Source organism: Anopheles gambiae, chromosome 2, assembly GCF_943734735.2.
Source record: "Anopheles gambiae chromosome 2, idAnoGambNW_F1_1, whole genome shotgun sequence".
Classification (NCBI taxonomy): domain Eukaryota; kingdom Metazoa; phylum Arthropoda; class Insecta; order Diptera; family Culicidae; genus Anopheles; species Anopheles gambiae.
In genome coordinates this window covers 9,984,223-10,002,166 of record NC_064601.1, presented here as the reverse complement: position 1 = coordinate 10,002,166, position 17,944 = coordinate 9,984,223, and the positions used below count along the sequence as shown (strand labels likewise).

The following is a 17,944-nucleotide window of genomic DNA, read 5'->3' as shown; positions in this document are numbered from 1 at the left end:
AATTTTCTCATGCAGGAAGTACTTCTTCTTGGGAATGAGTGTCCCTACTTGTTGCGGGCCTGAGAATGAGAACGTCTGAAAACATGTTTGCGTAGTGTTGAAAGATCGCAAAAACGGGAATGAGAATTGAAAAATTCTAGCTACCTGAGGCTGTTTCTAACAAACTCTCCACCAGCTGCTTTCGTGGCATCGTGGCACTAATAACATCATTTTGTTTTACGACTTGCATACTTTTAGGCGCCTTCGTTAATAATACTTGTTGAGTGTTTCATAAAATGCAGTTTGCAAAGCTTGTATTTTTCTATTGAATCTCTTAAAATGACTCAATATTGGTGAAAAACAATTCGCTCTGCGTACATTTGGCCGAGCCCTCCGTTAAACCGTGTGCCATATTCTATTACACATGTTATACACGGGAAACACGAATCAATTTGCTTCCTCATCCTCATCACTATCAGTCCATGCCAGTAAATTACGTTCTCACTCGTGTACAATCGATCACTTTTCCTTGAGCGCATATTACCCATTAGGTAGAACAAATTGACCGAAAACCTCTCGGTACAGCCACAGTACGTTCGTGCCAAGTTCCCGTTCCGACCCATTATCAAGCCGCCGGGACACTGTAGCGGCTATCAATGGTGATGTAGCTCGTTCGACTATCGATTACAAGACTTGTGTGAATGTTTGAGCAGGAAGACGTAAAAATAAAACTGCTTGATTACGATGGGACGTTGCTTCTGCCGTAGCCAATAGTTCGCTGTATCAGCGTATCCGTTTCTAAAGCAAGAGCACCACTCTTTCTCGTGCCACAAACGAACCGTCCAGTTTAGTTACACCGAGCCAATCCTGAAGTCCTGAAGCGCTTTGGCGGAGCAAAAGGAGCACAAAACAGCTGGATCCGTTCCCTTCGCTTCTAGTTCATAATTTATCGTCTCAAAGTTCGTTGAATTCAATTCACACAAAGCGAAGGCGGGTGTCGTTCGCGTGTTCACATAAAACTTTCAAACGTGAAGAAAACTTTGAAACCTTAACAACAGTATGTGCTCTTGAAAAGGGCCCGGATCGTATGTATGCTGCCTAGCGGGAGGTTAAATGAACAGTCCAGGAGGTGTGTGAGTGGAGCTGTTGGACTCCAAAAACAGCTTGTACTTCAGTTTTCTGTCTGTAAGACTGAAAGCAAAGGCCCTTTTTAATAGTTGATGTGCTTGAGGCGAGAGAGAGATAGAGCGTTGTTGCTGTATACTTTTTGGCTATTTTGTTTCATTTTTGGCAAGAAGATCCAAAGAGCAATCGCCTAACACCACCAACAAGTGTCAGTCAATAGTATGAAAAGCACTGTTGAAGATGTTATCAGAAGGTGTGTGACTTTAAGTGTAAGCAAATTCATCATATTTGACTTCTGAGGTGTAGAATATGAAGAGGAAATGTTTTGCATTTGATTCTAATGAGCCCTCTCTCATTTTACCTGCTAATAATATCTCTCACTGTAAGAGCTGAGCTCTCTTCAACGAACCAAACTCATTAAAACATAACGTAAAATATTTCCCAGAACCATGACATATGCTAGAACCGAAGCGCTAGACGGAATAAAACAGACAGAAAACAAACACAACATTCCGCACAGACATACATTTACGACATGTCCTTCTCTCCATGCTTCATGCATCCGCCAAAAACGAAAGACACAACAACGAGCGTAGCCGTGCTAAAGAATGAGTCACCCGAGCTGAAGTCATGTGCTGTAGGGCGACGGCGAAGAATCCACAATTCGTCTCCACAAAGAACGGCTCCCGGTCCCATTGCATGCTTTCCCAATTTCCCATGTGGCCCCAGAATATCCGATCAACTGCTCGCTCGGTCGCTTATTAGTGGAGCAATTTTAGCTTCCTACGAACGAGAGATCGAGAGATGGAGCGAGAGGTTCTAAAAACTCTGGGAATCATTACTGGAGACAGCACCGTAACCATAGACCAGGGGCCTCCAAACTTTTCAGCTCGCGGGCCGCATTGCTTCAAAAATAACTATGTTGAGGGCCATTTGACGCTACCTTTAACTGATGAGTGAACGTTTAAATCTCGTTTTTATAACAAAATACTAGCTATACTTGTACAGCTTCGTGTTACTAAAGCTTGATTTTTGTCTAAGAAAAGTAAAAACTACAATTTTATTTGAAAAAGTCAAAATAACGTAATATTTACTTTAACTCTGGCAAAGTCATCGTGGGCCGCATTATAAGCTCTTGAGGGCCGCATGCGGCCCGCGGGCCGTAGTTTGGAGACCCCTGCCATAGACCATAGGGTCTAGGGAATCCAACAGCTCCCGGAGTCTGGTACATCGTTGGGTACATCGTTCCGTGCGTTAACATAAACTATTTTTGGCTCTAAAGGAAGCTATGGGACGGTTTGGAACTGCAGAAGGGAGCGGAGCATAATATTAAAAATAAGCACAATTTGATTCATAGTGACTCTGGACGGGGGAATGGCCAGAATATTTAAAAAAAATGCAAACACATGATGTCTACCATCTGTCGCGGGTAACCTCATTGACATTCAGCCACGTACCTATATGTCACAACCTATCCATCCGTATGCTCAGTGCTGGATACACTCGCGCGATATTGTATGCTATTCTCCTAAGCCAAACCACTTCAACCAAGGTACCGAACCGTAACGTTGTCTAATATGATTTACAATGATGCATATCTCGTGTTGTAATAATGTTACCGCCACAGTCGCATTTGAAGCTGTCAATGAAGATTACCTTTGTTGAGAGTAGGTCAGTGTCAACTCCTGGTTCTAGGAAGTTTTGAATTAGATTCGTTTCGTACTTCAATTTTTCCAACCTGCTTTTGAATGAATGGTGCTTGGTTTTGCCATTTCTTCCGAAGCTCACGCTCACGAATCCCACACTCTTTTTGGATTAAGTGACAACGTGTTGCTTATCTACAGGGAAGTGTCACGTAGCGCTTGTATAGGAAGCACTTGTGCCAGTTCCTCACGGATGGGAATGAATTGCGCTGGATGGTGCTTTCTTTTTTATCGGTCGTTCGTTCTTAATATTTGCTCCAATAAATCTCTTGTACATTTTTCCAGGTTTTTTTTGTTGTATGTTGTATCCACACTGTGCTCTATATTTTCCTGCCGCAATATGCACCAACCACAGCGAGAAGCACTTTCTCGTACTCCTGCGTGCGCGATCCTGTGACATGTGGGGCGTGTAGATAATCTTGCTTGCGTTTTTATCGTCATTCACTCAACGTATAATAAACCTCTACATTGAGCGAGTACATTTGCCTTCCCAAGTGTCGGTTATAGCATCGTTCCAGCGCCTCATTCCTGCTGCATTCCCGTGGTGCAGTGTTAGCCCACGTTTCGGCTTGCACTCTTCCTACTTGCACACGGATTATGCCCATCGATCCGGTGCATGTGTAGGTACACACACCCCTCATGGATTGTTAGAATGCACCCGCGCTGTTCCCTTGCTGCAGTGGTTGCGGTTTGCCTTTAGAGGGGTTTATTTTTTTTAATAGAGATTGTTCTGCTCCTCCGCAGCTCCACTGGCCTCTTGTCTTCGTCTATTTGCAGCAATTGTGTTACGATCGATTGAAGGGATAAACGGTTGGGAAAGGTCATGGTCACGGATGGATGGGAGAGATCCCCCGCAGGACGATATGGAGTGTAAAATGTGGTGGCCAAGCATAAAGGGTGACAGCTGTGAACATTTTGCTGATGCACTGTACCAATGGGAAGGTAGGACGAGAGCTTTCTGCGATGATATGACGGTTTAGAGCTTAATTGATTCTTGCGAGCCTTTTCGGCTCGGAATGGAAAATCTAGCAGAATTGAATTAATCCTTTTTCTTGTAAAAAACATTAACAAATTGTCGTTATTGTGATGTTCGATAAATAGGAGTTAAATTTAGCTCATAATTCCACTTTAGCAACTTGGCAAACAAAACCAGCTTTTAATTTGGCCTCATCAACTTCACGTTTGAAGTAGTCTCCTAGTAAGTTTTAATTTGCAATTTAAATTATGGTAGATTAAACAAGGCGATTTCATTACCACCGTGGACTTAATATCACTCAAGTGGACGGTTTAAATAGAATAATTGCCTTCATGAGATTGCAATTTTTAAAACGATTTCAACCCCATCTACGGTTCCACAGTAACGTTGCATTTTGCATGAAGGAATGTGTTTTACATGCAAGTGCGTTTTTTGCTCCTCCTACTCTTGTATCACTCTTATCAAAACAAATCGTTACCATTCTTCGTTCGACGGTCATAAAACGCGCCGCAAAGCATGACCCCTACAACACTTAATTATGTCAACAAAACTGTGACGAACAGAGCGGAGCAGTGATAAGATGAATCGTAAAGAGCCTGTCTCACAATCCATCACCGACCGTCTCTGGCAGTATCGAAAGGATAGGACAAGCAAAACAAAAATCGTGTTTAATGGAGGGGAGCCTGTAACAACAGACCCGCAGGTCGAGAAGCCCTAGCGCGTCAGGAGGGGCTGAGTGATTGAGCATCGGTCGGCTTCGGTCAGCACACATTTATCGATGAGACGTGACCTCGACGTCGGTTCGGGAAAGTGAGAAGATCGCTGTGCGGTAGCGGTTGTTTTGGCGAACTTTTCTTTCATTTTCTTTGGGGGTGTCATTTTTACTTGCTTGCGCTTTAATGGGCTACAAAGTGTTTTCATTTTTTTGCATGATTTTTTGCCGTCTACCGTCGATGAAAGCATGTTAATCTCCAATCGGAAGGAACTGGGAATTGATGCGTGAGAGAGACAAGATGCGACAAGAGCGTTCGAAGATTGTTGATGGCGTTTTGTAGCGATGGTGCGGGAAGCTGAGTGTTACGATGACAAAGATTCTTGTTGATGTTGATATATTAACATTTTTCCAAGAAGAAGTGCTTGGCAACATTAGAAGCACGACATTACTTGAATACTTGAATGTAGACTTCGAGTAAACACTACTGAAGAGTTCCTACAGAGCACAATTTTGCTTAAAAAGAGTTGTTACTACAGTGGTAATACTCAAAACTGCTGAGACTATAAAAATGTCAGCAAATTAATGTCAAACAGCTAGGCTAAAAGCTTCCGCCTAAAATTAATGTACATTTTAAAATGTAATAATTATGTTTATTGCGCAAACACGTGTCTCCATCATCAACACCCAACCGAAAACGAGGTTATGAATGCTTACCGATTGCTGCTTACGGTCGGTCCCTTTTCCACCTGTACTGTACTGAAGGGTTTATGTATTTGTGCCCCAACCAAAGCACTACTGTTCGCCTGAATCGAGCAATTAATTTCGGACACTCCAACGAAACCTAAAAACCGGCAAACCGCACCAAACAAACAGGAAACCACTTCGGACCACGTGCTAACTCGGCAGGGAAATGGGGCTACCGTCGCACTGTGCGCGCTCACTCACCAAACGAACTGCGCCTTATGCCTTACGCCTTCCACCCTAAACGGATACAATCCCACACGCCTTTCTTATCGAAAAGTGTGACAGTTGGCCACTGGCCTGAGGCAAAACTTTCCGAGACTACTTACGCGTGTGAGTTAGCCTAGCTTTAGCCGGTGCTTTTTTCCACCGTTTTTTTTTTTTGGCTTCAATCTGGGTCAATAGCCGGTATGGGTCAATAGCTTTTCCACTTTCCACCGGTGTGTGCTGATTGGGAGAGAAGGGTGGAACATTCTGTCCCGACTTCGACACCGGCAACGATCGATCAGCACCCGCACCCGAGTCGGAAACAGCGAATCACAACAACGCATTAGTACACATTACGACTGTTCCTTTTGGGATTTGGCCCGTTTGGCCGTTGGTGCAGGACATTTACCCCATACCATCCACACCGTGTGCCGTAAGACGGTGGCAGAGTTCTATCGTGGTGCGCGGATCTAGTTCAGACGCGAGTTTAATTGCTCCTTTACCCGACCTGGCCCCGACCGGCCCGGCCCGAAACCTAACCTCATTCACTTTCGTTAACCCCTTTTCTTTCTACTTCGGTGTACTTAACAACACTAGACGGCTAGGCGGCTGGCTTAGCGGATGGTTTTTGGGGTGCACATTTAAGGAGTGATGCTAGTAGGACGGTTTTTGGCACGCCACACGACGACGATGGGAGGGAGTAGATGGTAATTGCAGATGAGCATGCCCATCAGGAGAGTTAGACAGTTGTCAGGACATGAAATTCTCTAATCTGATGGCTAGATAGATAATTCGCGTGCTATCTTTCCCTCTCTTTCTCTCTTTCTAATGTTAAGGTTGGTCCTCAAGTTTCAAAACATCTCTCCCCCAAACCACCAACGTGGGCGGGGGAGACTCTCTCCTCAATTAGGGCACAACTTTCTTTGTTAGCATTGGGAGGTGTGCTAACGATGTAAATTTTGGTCCATACTTTGTGGAACTTAACTGTCCTGCCCAGCATTTTCGGTCTCAAAAAGAAGAAAAAAAAACGGCAAGCGAAGAACACAGCAGAACACTTACAAGCTCTTGAGGACGTGCCCACGGACAATGGTGTGGGGTATGCCCCTTGCTTCAAAGCATGCCGTGCCTGTACAGGTGGTCGAAACGAAAGAAAAAGAGACCCTCCTAACTAAGCGGCACAACTCAAACAATGTTTATTGTTTTAGTGCCAATACTCGACCGAGAGCGTAGGCAAATATTGCGCTAGGGAAAGAAAAACTCAGCAGCAGCAGCAGCAGCATCCCCTTGATACAAGGGCCCGGCCCAGAAGCGCAAACCAACGCGTGCAAACCAACCCCAAAAACCAATAAACAGTGTAACTTGAGCGCTCAGATGCCCATCTCACCCGACCCCCCGAGATTGGGAAGGAACCTAAGCTTTTACTAACCTTTGCAATGACCTTTCGTACCTGCCGTATTCCTGTTACTGGGACTTCATCATATTACACTTCGGCGCACGGGAGTTGCAGCGGAAATGTACCTTTCTCGCCGCAGACGACTCGGCACTTTCTAACGTTTCAAGATTCGATATCGAGCCCTGCGAGATACAAGGATGCGAAATGTGAATGCAAAAGAAAGGAAAGTCAATATTTCCTGGCAGAAAACACAATCGGTCTACTGGTTTCGGTAGGTTCTGGATTCTCACTTGAGTTGATTCAATTGATGATGCTTTCAAGTTCGAACATACCGTCACAGTATACCCGCCGGAGGCCTACCTCAACGGTAACACGGGGATGTGGTTGGTATTGTAAAAGTAATCACCAAAGAAAGTGCTACCGTTTGGAGATCAGTTCCAAACAAAGTCGCAACAACATCTTATCTTGACGAATGCCTTTGTAACTTGTTCACAAACACAAGGAAGGATAGTTATTTGCTTTCAAAAGCCATCTAAAATCGATCACATCCTGTACTTTGTTAGTGTGCTGAAGGTGTACCATTATAGAGGGCTTTTGAATGATTAAGTGCGATCGAAAACGGTGCTCCTGCGCACAGTTTCTTTATCAGAATATGTGATGGTAATGTGGTCGATAATTCACTTCTTTCACTCACATAATGATGAACATCATTTTGGCAAACGCTTTACAAAAACGGACCTTTTTTAACGTTATCAATTTCTATGTTTTTTGCGCCTTTTATAAAGGATATGATGGGCGCATTTTTCACTCCTCCAACACGTCTTTCCGTTACCGTACCATACTTTGAGCTACACGTGTTTCACTCACGTGTTGATTAGTGCTCATCGCGCTATCAATCCTCAAACAAAAATAAATACATGCTCCTACAGCACTTTGCAATTCTAATAATGCACATTAATTCAATATTGGAAAGGTTTTTTGTGTGCAAACACCGGTTGACGATAATACTTTAATAAGGTAGATAAATTCTACGAGACGTCTATAAAACACCCATCAATCAACCCTCCCCGAGGGGCCGATGCCATTTCTTTGAAGGCATATTATAAATTAGCGCTGAATGTCATCGACTTTAACTTGGTTCATTAAGCGCTTTGACGCCGGCCGTGTCCTCCGTTGCACCGTAATTGAATGGATCGATCTCACGTTGCATCGATCGTGCCCGGTGGAAGCTACAACCTACTGGTGGGGCAATGCAATTGATTGGTGGTGTATACCACAGTGTTTCTCGTTGGGGTTTCGCTAATTCAACGCACGAGGGTGACACAATATTGTGAAGAGTGGATTATAAATGGTCGCACTCTGATGCACAGGAGGTAGATTGAGTTATTTGCTTTGGAGCTGAAAAATGTTCGACTGTTGCTTTAAAGATCTATACTTTTCCTGGTATTTTAAAAAGCTTAACAAAGAGGAGGCCTTTCATGATTTCAGTATTGACTACTGCAATACGACTACATCCAATGCTATATTGGTCGTATAGAACAGCTGCAACCCACGCTATTTCTTCCGCAATCGTTTATTCTTATTGTACATGTTAAATGTTCCTCTGTCATTGGACTCTATCTGATTGTAGTCTACAGTCTAGACAGAGCGAAAAATAAAAATATCTTCACCCAAGCACCACCGATCAAGAGTGGAACAAAGCCCTCGCGGACACGATGAGTATCGTCTTCCTGGATCCAACTACCCTGATCCCATACTACACCAAATTGACACATTTGCCATCTTCGTGGTAGTCTTCCCCTGTCAAGGCCCAGCAAGACTCCCACGGCGGCTTGTAACGCAAATATATATTTTTCATACAAACAACCACCTTCTAAACCATTTACTCTCTCAGCTTGTATCTGCCGAGCTCACGTACTTCACTTTCATATCGACCACTAGAGATTTTGTCTGAGTGGTGTGTCTTGCTGTGGTGGCGCTTCGTCGATTGCTACCGTCACACGTAAGTGGGGAGTGTATCGATCTGCTGCGGTAATGCCCGTTCGATGCTCAAGGTCATTCGAAATCGTCGTCACGCCGTTCTGATCACCCAACATGATGCTTTTACATTCTTCTTCTACCCCATCTCCTACGTGGCCAGGTTGGCGAACGGTTTGGGAAAGGACGATTGAAATGGTACGCACCCCCAAACATCCACCAAACCAACCCCGTGCCTAACACACCTTCCGTCACAAACGTCGTTTCTGTTGTCTGAAATAAAAACGTCCGTTTCAAAGCTCAACGGTAGGAGGAGTAACCAATATGCATTATTTATTTACTGCACCAAATCCAACCAACCAACCCTCTGTGCCCAATATCATCGGGCCTTGGGTGATGAAATGTAGCTCAATCTGATGGTGTTTTTAACACACATTTAATTCATTTACTCGTTTTCACTTTTGTGAAGGGGCGACCGCGTGAGATAGGGAGTTTGTTTTGGTTGCGAATGCGGGGAGCTGTTGAAATGGTCTCGCGTTCCGTTGATATAAGCGCCATCAGGCAGAGATAAGATCTACGATTCAACGAGTGTTTTATGGCAGTTTCTGGTAAGGCAATAAGTATTAAACAATAAACGACAGGTTAGCATGAGCGTGCATGTTAGTTTGACGTTAGTTCAAGTATTTCAATGGTTGTCTATTGCATTGAGAAAGATTTAAATAATTGAAACATTAATACATAAAATCAATATTTTGTTGTCAAAGAGGCTTCTCCCATACTCTCGATAGCATTTAATTGTTTGCTAGAGCTGATATTAGAAAATGAAAAATGACTGTGCAGTGGTGCTAATCCAATCTCGCTTAATTACACACAAACCACACCGAGTACCGCATTATCAAATAATAAAACAGCAAACAACGAACGCATTACCAATGGACTGTTGATTTTGAAGCACCAACACTTAGCTGGCCTTACTACTGTGTGGGGACAGCGTGAAACAATCGAAACACGATCGTGAACCATATCTTGGTCAATCGACACGTACGCACGTACGCCCGTGGAACGACGATGTTGTCGGTGGTGGTCAAAAGCAACACGTATCGATGATGTATGATAATTGTGTGTTTTCGGATTTGATTGATTTAATTGCTTACTATTTTCTCATTTTTCAATTCTTTTCCACAGGACGCAAAATTCCGGACATCGAGCAGATACTACGCACAGTACGGTCCGCGTGGAATACACCGAACTCGCAACGATCACACTTGCAAAGGTAATAATGGAACATATTTTAATCGGTTGATAAACGGAATGGTTATTCAATGATGCTTCTGTATGGTGGAAACTCCCAGACTGCCAGACCTGACCTATATAGTTTTGAGCTTGGAGTGGATCTTGTTTTCGTGAGACACGTTTAACACTTTAAGCGCCGCGTCATATGAAATCGCACGACGGCTTTGTTCACCGCTCAGCTCTGTATCTGACGCTCGCCAATTCTCTTGATAATGAATGAGGTAGGAAAGAGAGAACGAGAACGACATGTGCTACACCGCTTATCGAAATGAAACAAAAGAGTGATAATACTCGCACGAACAATTGTCGCTCTCATCGCTCTCTTGTCATGCGCTACGTGCTCACTCGCAAACTGTGACGTCAGGCCGGCGGTCAAAGTGTTAACCTGTTTCATCTGCAGGCGCTGAGTAGAATGGTTGAATTGACTGCGTTCTTTTCTCTCCATTTTTGTGCGTCCTCCTTCAGCACGTGGGACTAATTAAATTATAATCCACACACCCAGAGTAGTTCGCATTTTACCTACAAATATACAAAACTGGGAATTATTTCTACTTCTTTCACTGCGCACCCTCAGTCGCAGGAAGTAAGGTAGTAGCTTACTCTAGAGCCTAACCTCTTCCGGTGAAACCGTGGTGCTGCCACAAAACTTGAAAACGCCTTCAAAAATACAAACACCACGTCCTCTATGACGAAAAAAGGGAGTTAACACGCGTGAATAATTAAAGGCACCTCCGTTTTCGCAGTAAGTTCCGGCGAAGGGTTTTGATGCGAAGCTAGAATAAAACGTCACGGATCAGAAAACGGAAACTACCCTCGGTCGTAGTAGTAGTAGTAGCAGTAAATATAATAGTAAAAATATAAACAGCTCCACAATTATTAACCGAAGAAATGGGCGTAAACATCCGCCGCTTGGCGTTTCAAAAATGTTCACTCCTGGCGTCAGATTTTTTCACGCTTTAACGGCATTGGAAAAATCGAATGAAAAGCTTATTAGCAACCCGAGTTTGTGGAAAAGTATGTTAGGTCTTGTTCATCGGCCTCCACAAATGTATTATTCGATACTGCTAAAAATAACTCCATTTTAAAACGTATCGTAGCCTTGCAACTTACATATTAAGGACCAAACTGATCCTCCAATAAACCCTCCAAGGATCGGCTACTAATTTGCATCTTGAAATTCGTTTCATAAAACCAAGCTCAACAAGTGCCGTGTTCCCTACTGGGCAGCAGATAATCGCCAAAACCCCCACAGCACCGATTTTCTGCTCCCTTCTGGATCCGGTTCATAATGACCCCCTCGTTCAATCCGTTCTGATTCTGCACGAGTGCTCCCTTGATTGAATTTAGGATCAACTGTTTACGACACCTCGGAGGCTTGCGGAGTGGTTTTGCCGAGCAACCCAAACCCTCATTAAAAGCGTGCGTTAGCCAGCAGTGATCCAACAAGAACGATAACCCCCGAAAAGCATCACCCCAACAATTCAAACGGATTCAGACGGACATTGCCACTTTGCCGAAATGGGGCTGCACATTAATAATGCAAGTACATAATATTCTTGCACCACCCGGCAAGGGCCGCCGAGAGCACGAGGGTAGAAGGCGCGCCCGTACGTGCTGGGAGAACCTGTCCCGCGCGGCCGTAGTCGTCGACGGGGGAATGTGTTTTTGGTGAATTGCTATATTCCCAACACCTGACAAACATCAGCAGACGAAGTTGGTTCGTGATTTTCACAGCATTTCCAGTCAGCCCACGGTGTGCGCAAGGAATGTGTTTCATCTCATGGGTAATCAGGTTGAGTGTGGAAGCGATTTGATGGAATCATGATTTGGCTTTCGTGGAGAAAACACAAACAAACCGTTCTTAGTTGAAGGGCCATCAAGCATACGGCACTTTCCCAGATCTATTAGCTGCTAATGATGCTCTGGAGGTAGTTGTTAGCGTTGCCTGAATTACAGTACAGAACTCGAACGCTGCTATTTGAATTATTATTTAAATCAATTTTAATGTGTAAAACAGCGTTTTGCTAAATTTTCCTTTCAAATCCCAAACACACGCACAGTCACTTTTCGACGCACCCGTCATTAGTACACTGAGTAGCGTGGCGCCATCTATGAAACGGTAGCGCAGACTTTCAGACCCCAGCCCAGACCTCCTACTCGCATCGAAGCAGAAAGGGAAAGTGACACCTAAAAAGTTCATGAACTTCTTCCTTATGTACCTGAATAATGTATTAACCACCTATGTGCTGCCCATCTGGTCCCCCTTGGCGGTAGGTCCCCGATGGTCAGTGTAGGTCTCCCTTTACCCTTAACCGTTGCGTGAGGAGGAGGCAACCTGTGAAGCTCGTCTCGAACCTTTGCGTGTTTGCGAGCACACTGGTGCGCATTAGTATTCTCGTCGGTTGGCTTGGCATTATATAGGCGGCTTTTCTCACTCCGTATTATGCTATTTTAAAATAGCTTCGTTACATATGTTTGGCCACAGTAAAAGGATAAGGAACGACCTACAAAGGGAAATGTTTACGATCACTGTATTGCGGTTCCGTATTGTGACTTGCGTTTGCAAATGTATGTTTTTCGTATGTTTTCACACAAAAAGAAATTCACACAAAAATTAAATTAACGTTGGCTGATCGATGTAACCAATTCTGACAACCGTAGAGAAAAGGAGACCATCCAACCGACACCAATATGATGCCGTTTTCCTCTCAAGGGAATAGGCAAGCGTCTTCCGGCTTTGGGCTGTGTCAGAAGGAATAGAATACAATAAAACAAATACACACACACACTCAATCGTGCAGGTATGATACATAAATAATGACGAACGTGTTCTAACCTATCTAGCTTCTTGTAAGTTGTCAAAAATTGTTAAAACTTTGGCTGGCTTGGGATTCCCCGGAATGACAAATGAACAACGTTGCGTGACAACGAACCTGCTTTAACCTTCTCATTCGGTTACAGAGCCACTAATGGAGGTAATCTATCTTTTTTTTATTATAACAACTACTTCTGTTGTAACAGAGTGTATAGATGGCCCAACAAGTTGTTTCTTTGCTACAATACTTCACGATGATACATGCGCAAGAAAAAAAAGTAACAGTTGTGTTTGTTCTGAACCGGTTGTTTCTTTTTTCAAACAACTTTATTTGTAATACAATTTTTGATTTCGATTGTCATTTAAGCTAAATTACAGTTACATCCTTACTTGCTTATGATACAATCACATATTTTTGTACGTCGCGGACTGCCGCCCCCTTGTCACAATGTTACAAACATACGTGTGTTTACAATTATCGTTCAATAAATTAATCAATCACTGTGCTCTAACAGTCGTCATCGTCGTCATCGTCGTCCTTATAAATATAAATCACGCCCCACTACTTTCACGCCACTATCCTCTGTTCCGTGTCGATAAACTGCAACGCCAGTTCGACCACTGGCGTCGATATCGCGGAATCCAGCACCGTGTTGGTCACCGGCGGCAACTCCATACCGCTGACCGGTACGCCGGACCGCGACCCTTTCGATTTCCGCTCCTTGCGCTGAATTTTCCGCTCGTGCGAGCACTCGTGGCTGTGGCAGTGGTCCTTGCGGGCGAACGTTTTCAAACAGTACCGGCAGGCGTGCGGTGCGGTGCCCGTGTGCTGAAACCCGTGCCGGCGCAGATCGTTCTTGTGGAAGAACGCTTTCGGGCAGTGCTGGCACCGGTACGGCTTGTCCGTGGTCGTGTGCCGCTCGAGATGATCGTCCAGCGCAGTCTGGGCGCTGAAGCACTTGCCACAGGTGAGGCAGCGGAACGGCTTCTCGCCCGAATGGTGCCACTTGGTGTGCTGCGTGAGCCCGCACTGCCGCGCGAACGTACGCCTGCACTCGGGGCACGCGAACTGGTCGCCGTAGTTGTTGCTGTTTCGTGTAGATTTCTTTCCCGCCGTCGGTGTGTCGGTCGGTTTGGCCGACGGTGCTCGTTTTGCTTTCACCACTGGCAGCGGCTGGGGCGAAGGGCAGGCTGTCGGTGGTAGTGGTTGGGACTGCTGTGCCATCACAACTCCGTCCGCCGGCGGCCGATCACTCGCCGGCGGTGGTGAGCGGGATGTTTCGGACATGAGCTCCGTCTTGATGCTGCTCCCGCCGGCCATCGAGGAGGGCGATGGGCTGATGTAGGCCGGCGGAATGTACTCCTGCTTTATCGCTAGCGAATGGGCATGGCCGAGCAGCGGGTAGCCCATCGGTGACATCATCGGCTGCATGACGGAAGATTCCGTGCTCCATGCTTCATACTTTTGCGGTGCCAGCGTGGATTCCATTGCCGGGGAGAGTGCGGCGGCCGAAAACGCTGGCGACCCACTCTCCTCGTACCCCATGGAGGACACGCTGTACGGCTGGTAATGATCGCTACCACTGTACAGGGTGGACAGCGCAGGATCCGTGTGGCCGGAAAAGCTCATCGTCGGTGGTGGCGGAACATGATCGCCGCTCAAGTACTGCAAACCACCACCGCCACCACTGTACAGTTTGCCGCTGTAGCTGGACTCTTCTGCCGGGTGCGATTGTACCGGTGGGGAGGGGTACAGGCTCGGCTGTGGCATGGGCGATCCACCATCGGTTGCGGACGTACGCCCGTTCGGCGTGTAATAACCATTCGGCACGTACCGTGATCCGTTCGTTGGGATCTTCCTCGACGGTTGGTGCTCTTGCTTCAATTGTTGCTGCTGCTGGTGCTGCTGGGACTGTTGAATATGTGGATAGCACTTGGCCCCATAGTTCACCGTCTGATGATGCTGATGATGGTGATGATGGTGGTAAGCAGGATGATGATACGATACCGCAAAGGGCGGATACGCATGTTCGCTGGAGTTGGTCTCGACTGCTTCGCTCGATGAGTTGAGCGGGGAGATGCGATGCATTCCACTGCCGATCATCGGTTGGTAGTAATCCTTTTGCTGCGATGCCCCAGTGCTGCAACCATGTGGAACACTTTCCAGCTCCGCTGCCAGCGGCGTTATCCAATCGGAACTGGGCAAACCGCCGTACTCGCTGCCGTAGCCAAAGGGAATCCCGTTCCACGAAACACCCAACGGATCGCCTGCCGGCAGTAGTTCGGCCGTGTTTGCTTGCATTTTTTTGTGTGTGTGTGTGCACGTCGGCGGCGACGTTGAGATTGCGGCTCACGGTTACTGCTTACTTGCTTGGCGCACAGAATTATCCTCCCACGCTACCGCAGGACAATAGTTAGACTGTTACGTGATTTATCTTCGTGCGTTGCTTTTATACAGCATCCACCACCACGAGGACGATCCTGAAAATACAGGGAAAGAGAGAGAGAGAAATAGATAATGAAAGCGAGAGTGTTACAGAATATTCCTTTTCTGTTCCAAATGTCCATTTCGGGGGGCGTGATTTTTTTTTTTGCCCTTTTGCAGACAGGTACGATCATGCTACCTGGTATGCTGTTTATGCTGGACTTGTAGCACCACTACATACTGTACCTGTTCGTTTTAGAGAGTACTGTTTTCTAAGCGGGGACAGTATCTGTACTAGCTTTTTTACCTACTCTAGACGCAGTAGAGGTGTCTTTTCTTCGATTGTTTTAGGGCAAAATAAGGGCTTAGGTAAAAAACATCGTCCAGCATCAACACGCTAAGGACGAAACTAGAGCAGCCTAGTAACAGATTAGAACAACCACCAACAACCATAAAGAAATAAACAATTCACAATTATCATTTAATTTCACACCATAAAAAATAATAATTTTGTTTTATCTGAATAGAGCATTTGCTTAGCTTTACGACGTTTGTGTTAACATTTCCGCACCACAAAAAAGGGGATCCTCTCCAAGTGGCTGTCACAAGGATCATTAATGGATGATAATCATCACGCATTGCTGTTACATCGAAATCACGTTTTCATGTCAACCAGTGGCATTACGTCAAAATTACATTTTTCTATGTTTTTTTTTGTTCTCTCCTCCCCCAAAAAAGAATAACCGTTTCTAGGAATCGTGTTTAAATATCGTAATCTTCCTAAAAGCACATTTTGTGATCGATTCAGCAGGAATCCACCGTGTTTCCCCCGTTACACTAATAACTCTCCAAGGATAGCTCCCCCCTGTCCCTTGGTGCAGCCGACCAACAAATCCCGCTGTTGTAGCTCCTCCTCCATCTCCTCCGACTGGCCCCACGCTCGCTTGTATCGCTTGTTGCGGTGCGTTTGCTCGTGCGCCTGCAAATGATCGCGCCGGGTGAACCCTTTCCGGCAGATCGTGCAAAGGTACGGCAGCGCGCCCGTGTGACGGTACTGATGGCGCCGCAGATCCATCGGATGGCAGAACTGCTTCGGACAGTGCTCACATTTGTGCGGTTTGTTCTGCCGCACGTGCTGCAGGGCGTGCTGGCCGAGCAGCTCCAGGTGCGTGAACCGCTTGCCGCACTTGTCGCACCGGAACGGCCTTTCGACCGAGTGGCGCACCTTGTTGTGCTGGTTGAGACCGATCCGTCGGGCGAAGCGCTTGTTGCACAGCTCACAGTGCCATTCGGCTGGTTGGTTGTTGGAGTTGGCCGGCTTGAGTATGCCTGGCTGGGGACGAACATTGCGTTCTTCGCTTGCTGTTGTACCGAGAAGGGTTTGCAACAGTAATGTATCGTCCGAACAGTCGGGATGTGATGCTGTGCGCTTTCTGTGTGGATGTTCTAGCGTCGTCACTGTAACTGTTGCCTTCTGGTCGATCGGAACGGATTGTATCACCGCTCCGTTATAGGCGGCTGCATGCAACGGCTCGTCCTGCATTTGGTGGTATGTTCTTTTCGTTGTATTGTTATTGCAATCATACGAGGGCAACGGATTGTAATATGGAGCAGTGTCCGATTGCATTGAAGATGGGACTGTCGGTCCCGATATTTGTGATGAGATCTGCGCTGGAACGAACGACGATGACGACGACAACGATGACGACGTCGATGATGTGGGTGATGATAGTGATGATGACGGCGATGCTATTGGCATGTAGAACCCGAACGGTCGGTACGGCTGTTCCTGCGGTTGTTCTGTGCCCGTCTCATTCCACAGCCCGTTGCCCTGGAAAGGTGAAGCTCCACCGGGGTAGACGACGGAGAACGGGAAGGCATTGTTCCAGTCCAAGGAATTGGCCCCGAAGAGGTACGGATATGAGCTGTAACCAGGCGCTACAGCTGCAGTTTCCGCTCCCTTCCAGTAGTTGGATGGTGCCGACGGTTCGACGTGCGGCGTATGAACGATCCATTGATAATCCTTCCCGTACGTGTCCATCGGTGAACAGTATTTGCCAAGGCCGGGTTCACTTTGCAGTAATTTCAGATGCACTAAACAATTGTGTACTTTTATTTCCCACATCAACACAGCGCACTTGCGATGTTTCTTTTCGGTGGCTGTCATCGTTTCAGTGTTGCCAGCGCAGCCGCTTGATAATCCGTTCGATGATCGTTCGATTCGCGGTTAATCCGGGTAGACTTGTTTATTCGTGTTAGTTTCCAGAAAAAATAGAGGATTCTCATTGTATCCAAACAAAAGTAAACAAGAACAGATTGTTCGCTGATTAACTCCCGGTGCTGTGCAGCAGGCGTCCTGTTGGAATGTCCTAAAACGCCGCAGTGATTTTCGCATAACACGCGGAACTTCCGCCTCAAAATGAAGTACACAACGGCGAAAAAAGTAACATTGACCTCCGTCGTTCCGGGAGCCACATTCCGGAATGGGAAAAGATGCCCTCCCAAGTCCAAGGCTCTGCGCTGGTTTCTGTCTGGCATTACTGGGATGGGGAAATCGTTCGCTACGCGCGTCCCGAGCGTAGGTTTGTAAATGTT

General features: G+C 46.1%; 3 protein-coding genes across 17 annotated transcripts in view; 1 reads left to right on the top strand and 2 right to left on the bottom strand.

Annotated features, from left to right (window-relative positions):
* The window catches only part of LOC11175623 (uncharacterized), a 44,757-nt gene that overhangs the window by 7,081 nt on the left and 19,732 nt on the right, over positions 1 to 17,944 (top strand). For 10 of the 13 annotated variants that reach the window (XR_009765133.1, XR_009765132.1, XM_061647165.1 and 7 more), the window contains one exon: positions 10,002 to 10,089. Coding sequence is in view for 8 of the 13 variants with exons in the window: in XM_061647165.1 (XP_061503149.1) it covers positions 10,002 to 10,089 (88 nt within the window). In the remaining 5 variants the exon portion in view is untranslated. Of the gene's footprint in view, positions 1 to 9,657; positions 9,925 to 10,001; positions 10,090 to 17,638; positions 17,932 to 17,944 lie in introns of those variants that run through there. The other 3 variants (XM_061647171.1, XM_061647168.1, XM_061647167.1) reach the window with 3 other exon arrangements.
* Positions 13,215 to 15,794, bottom strand: LOC1281171 (zinc finger protein 358). Of its 3 annotated transcripts, none has more exons than XM_061647182.1 (2): positions 15,657 to 15,794; positions 13,215 to 15,405 (listed from the first exon to the last, which is right to left on the bottom strand). In XM_061647182.1, exon 2 carries the CDS (start codon positions 15,224 to 15,226, stop codon positions 13,493 to 13,495), a length of 1,734 nt encoding a protein of 577 aa, XP_061503166.1. In that variant the 5' UTR covers positions 15,227 to 15,405; positions 15,657 to 15,794; the 3' UTR covers positions 13,215 to 13,492. The 3 variants fall into 3 exon arrangements, with proteins under 3 accessions (XP_061503166.1, XP_061503164.1, XP_061503165.1); XM_061647180.1 differs by having other exon boundaries at positions 15,596 to 15,737; XM_061647181.1 differs by having other exon boundaries at positions 15,549 to 15,687.
* Positions 15,830 to 17,516, bottom strand: LOC11175892 (zinc finger protein Gfi-1b). The gene has a single exon (XM_003435886.2). It carries the CDS (start codon positions 17,514 to 17,516, stop codon positions 16,182 to 16,184), a length of 1,335 nt encoding a protein of 444 aa, XP_003435934.2. The 3' UTR covers positions 15,830 to 16,181.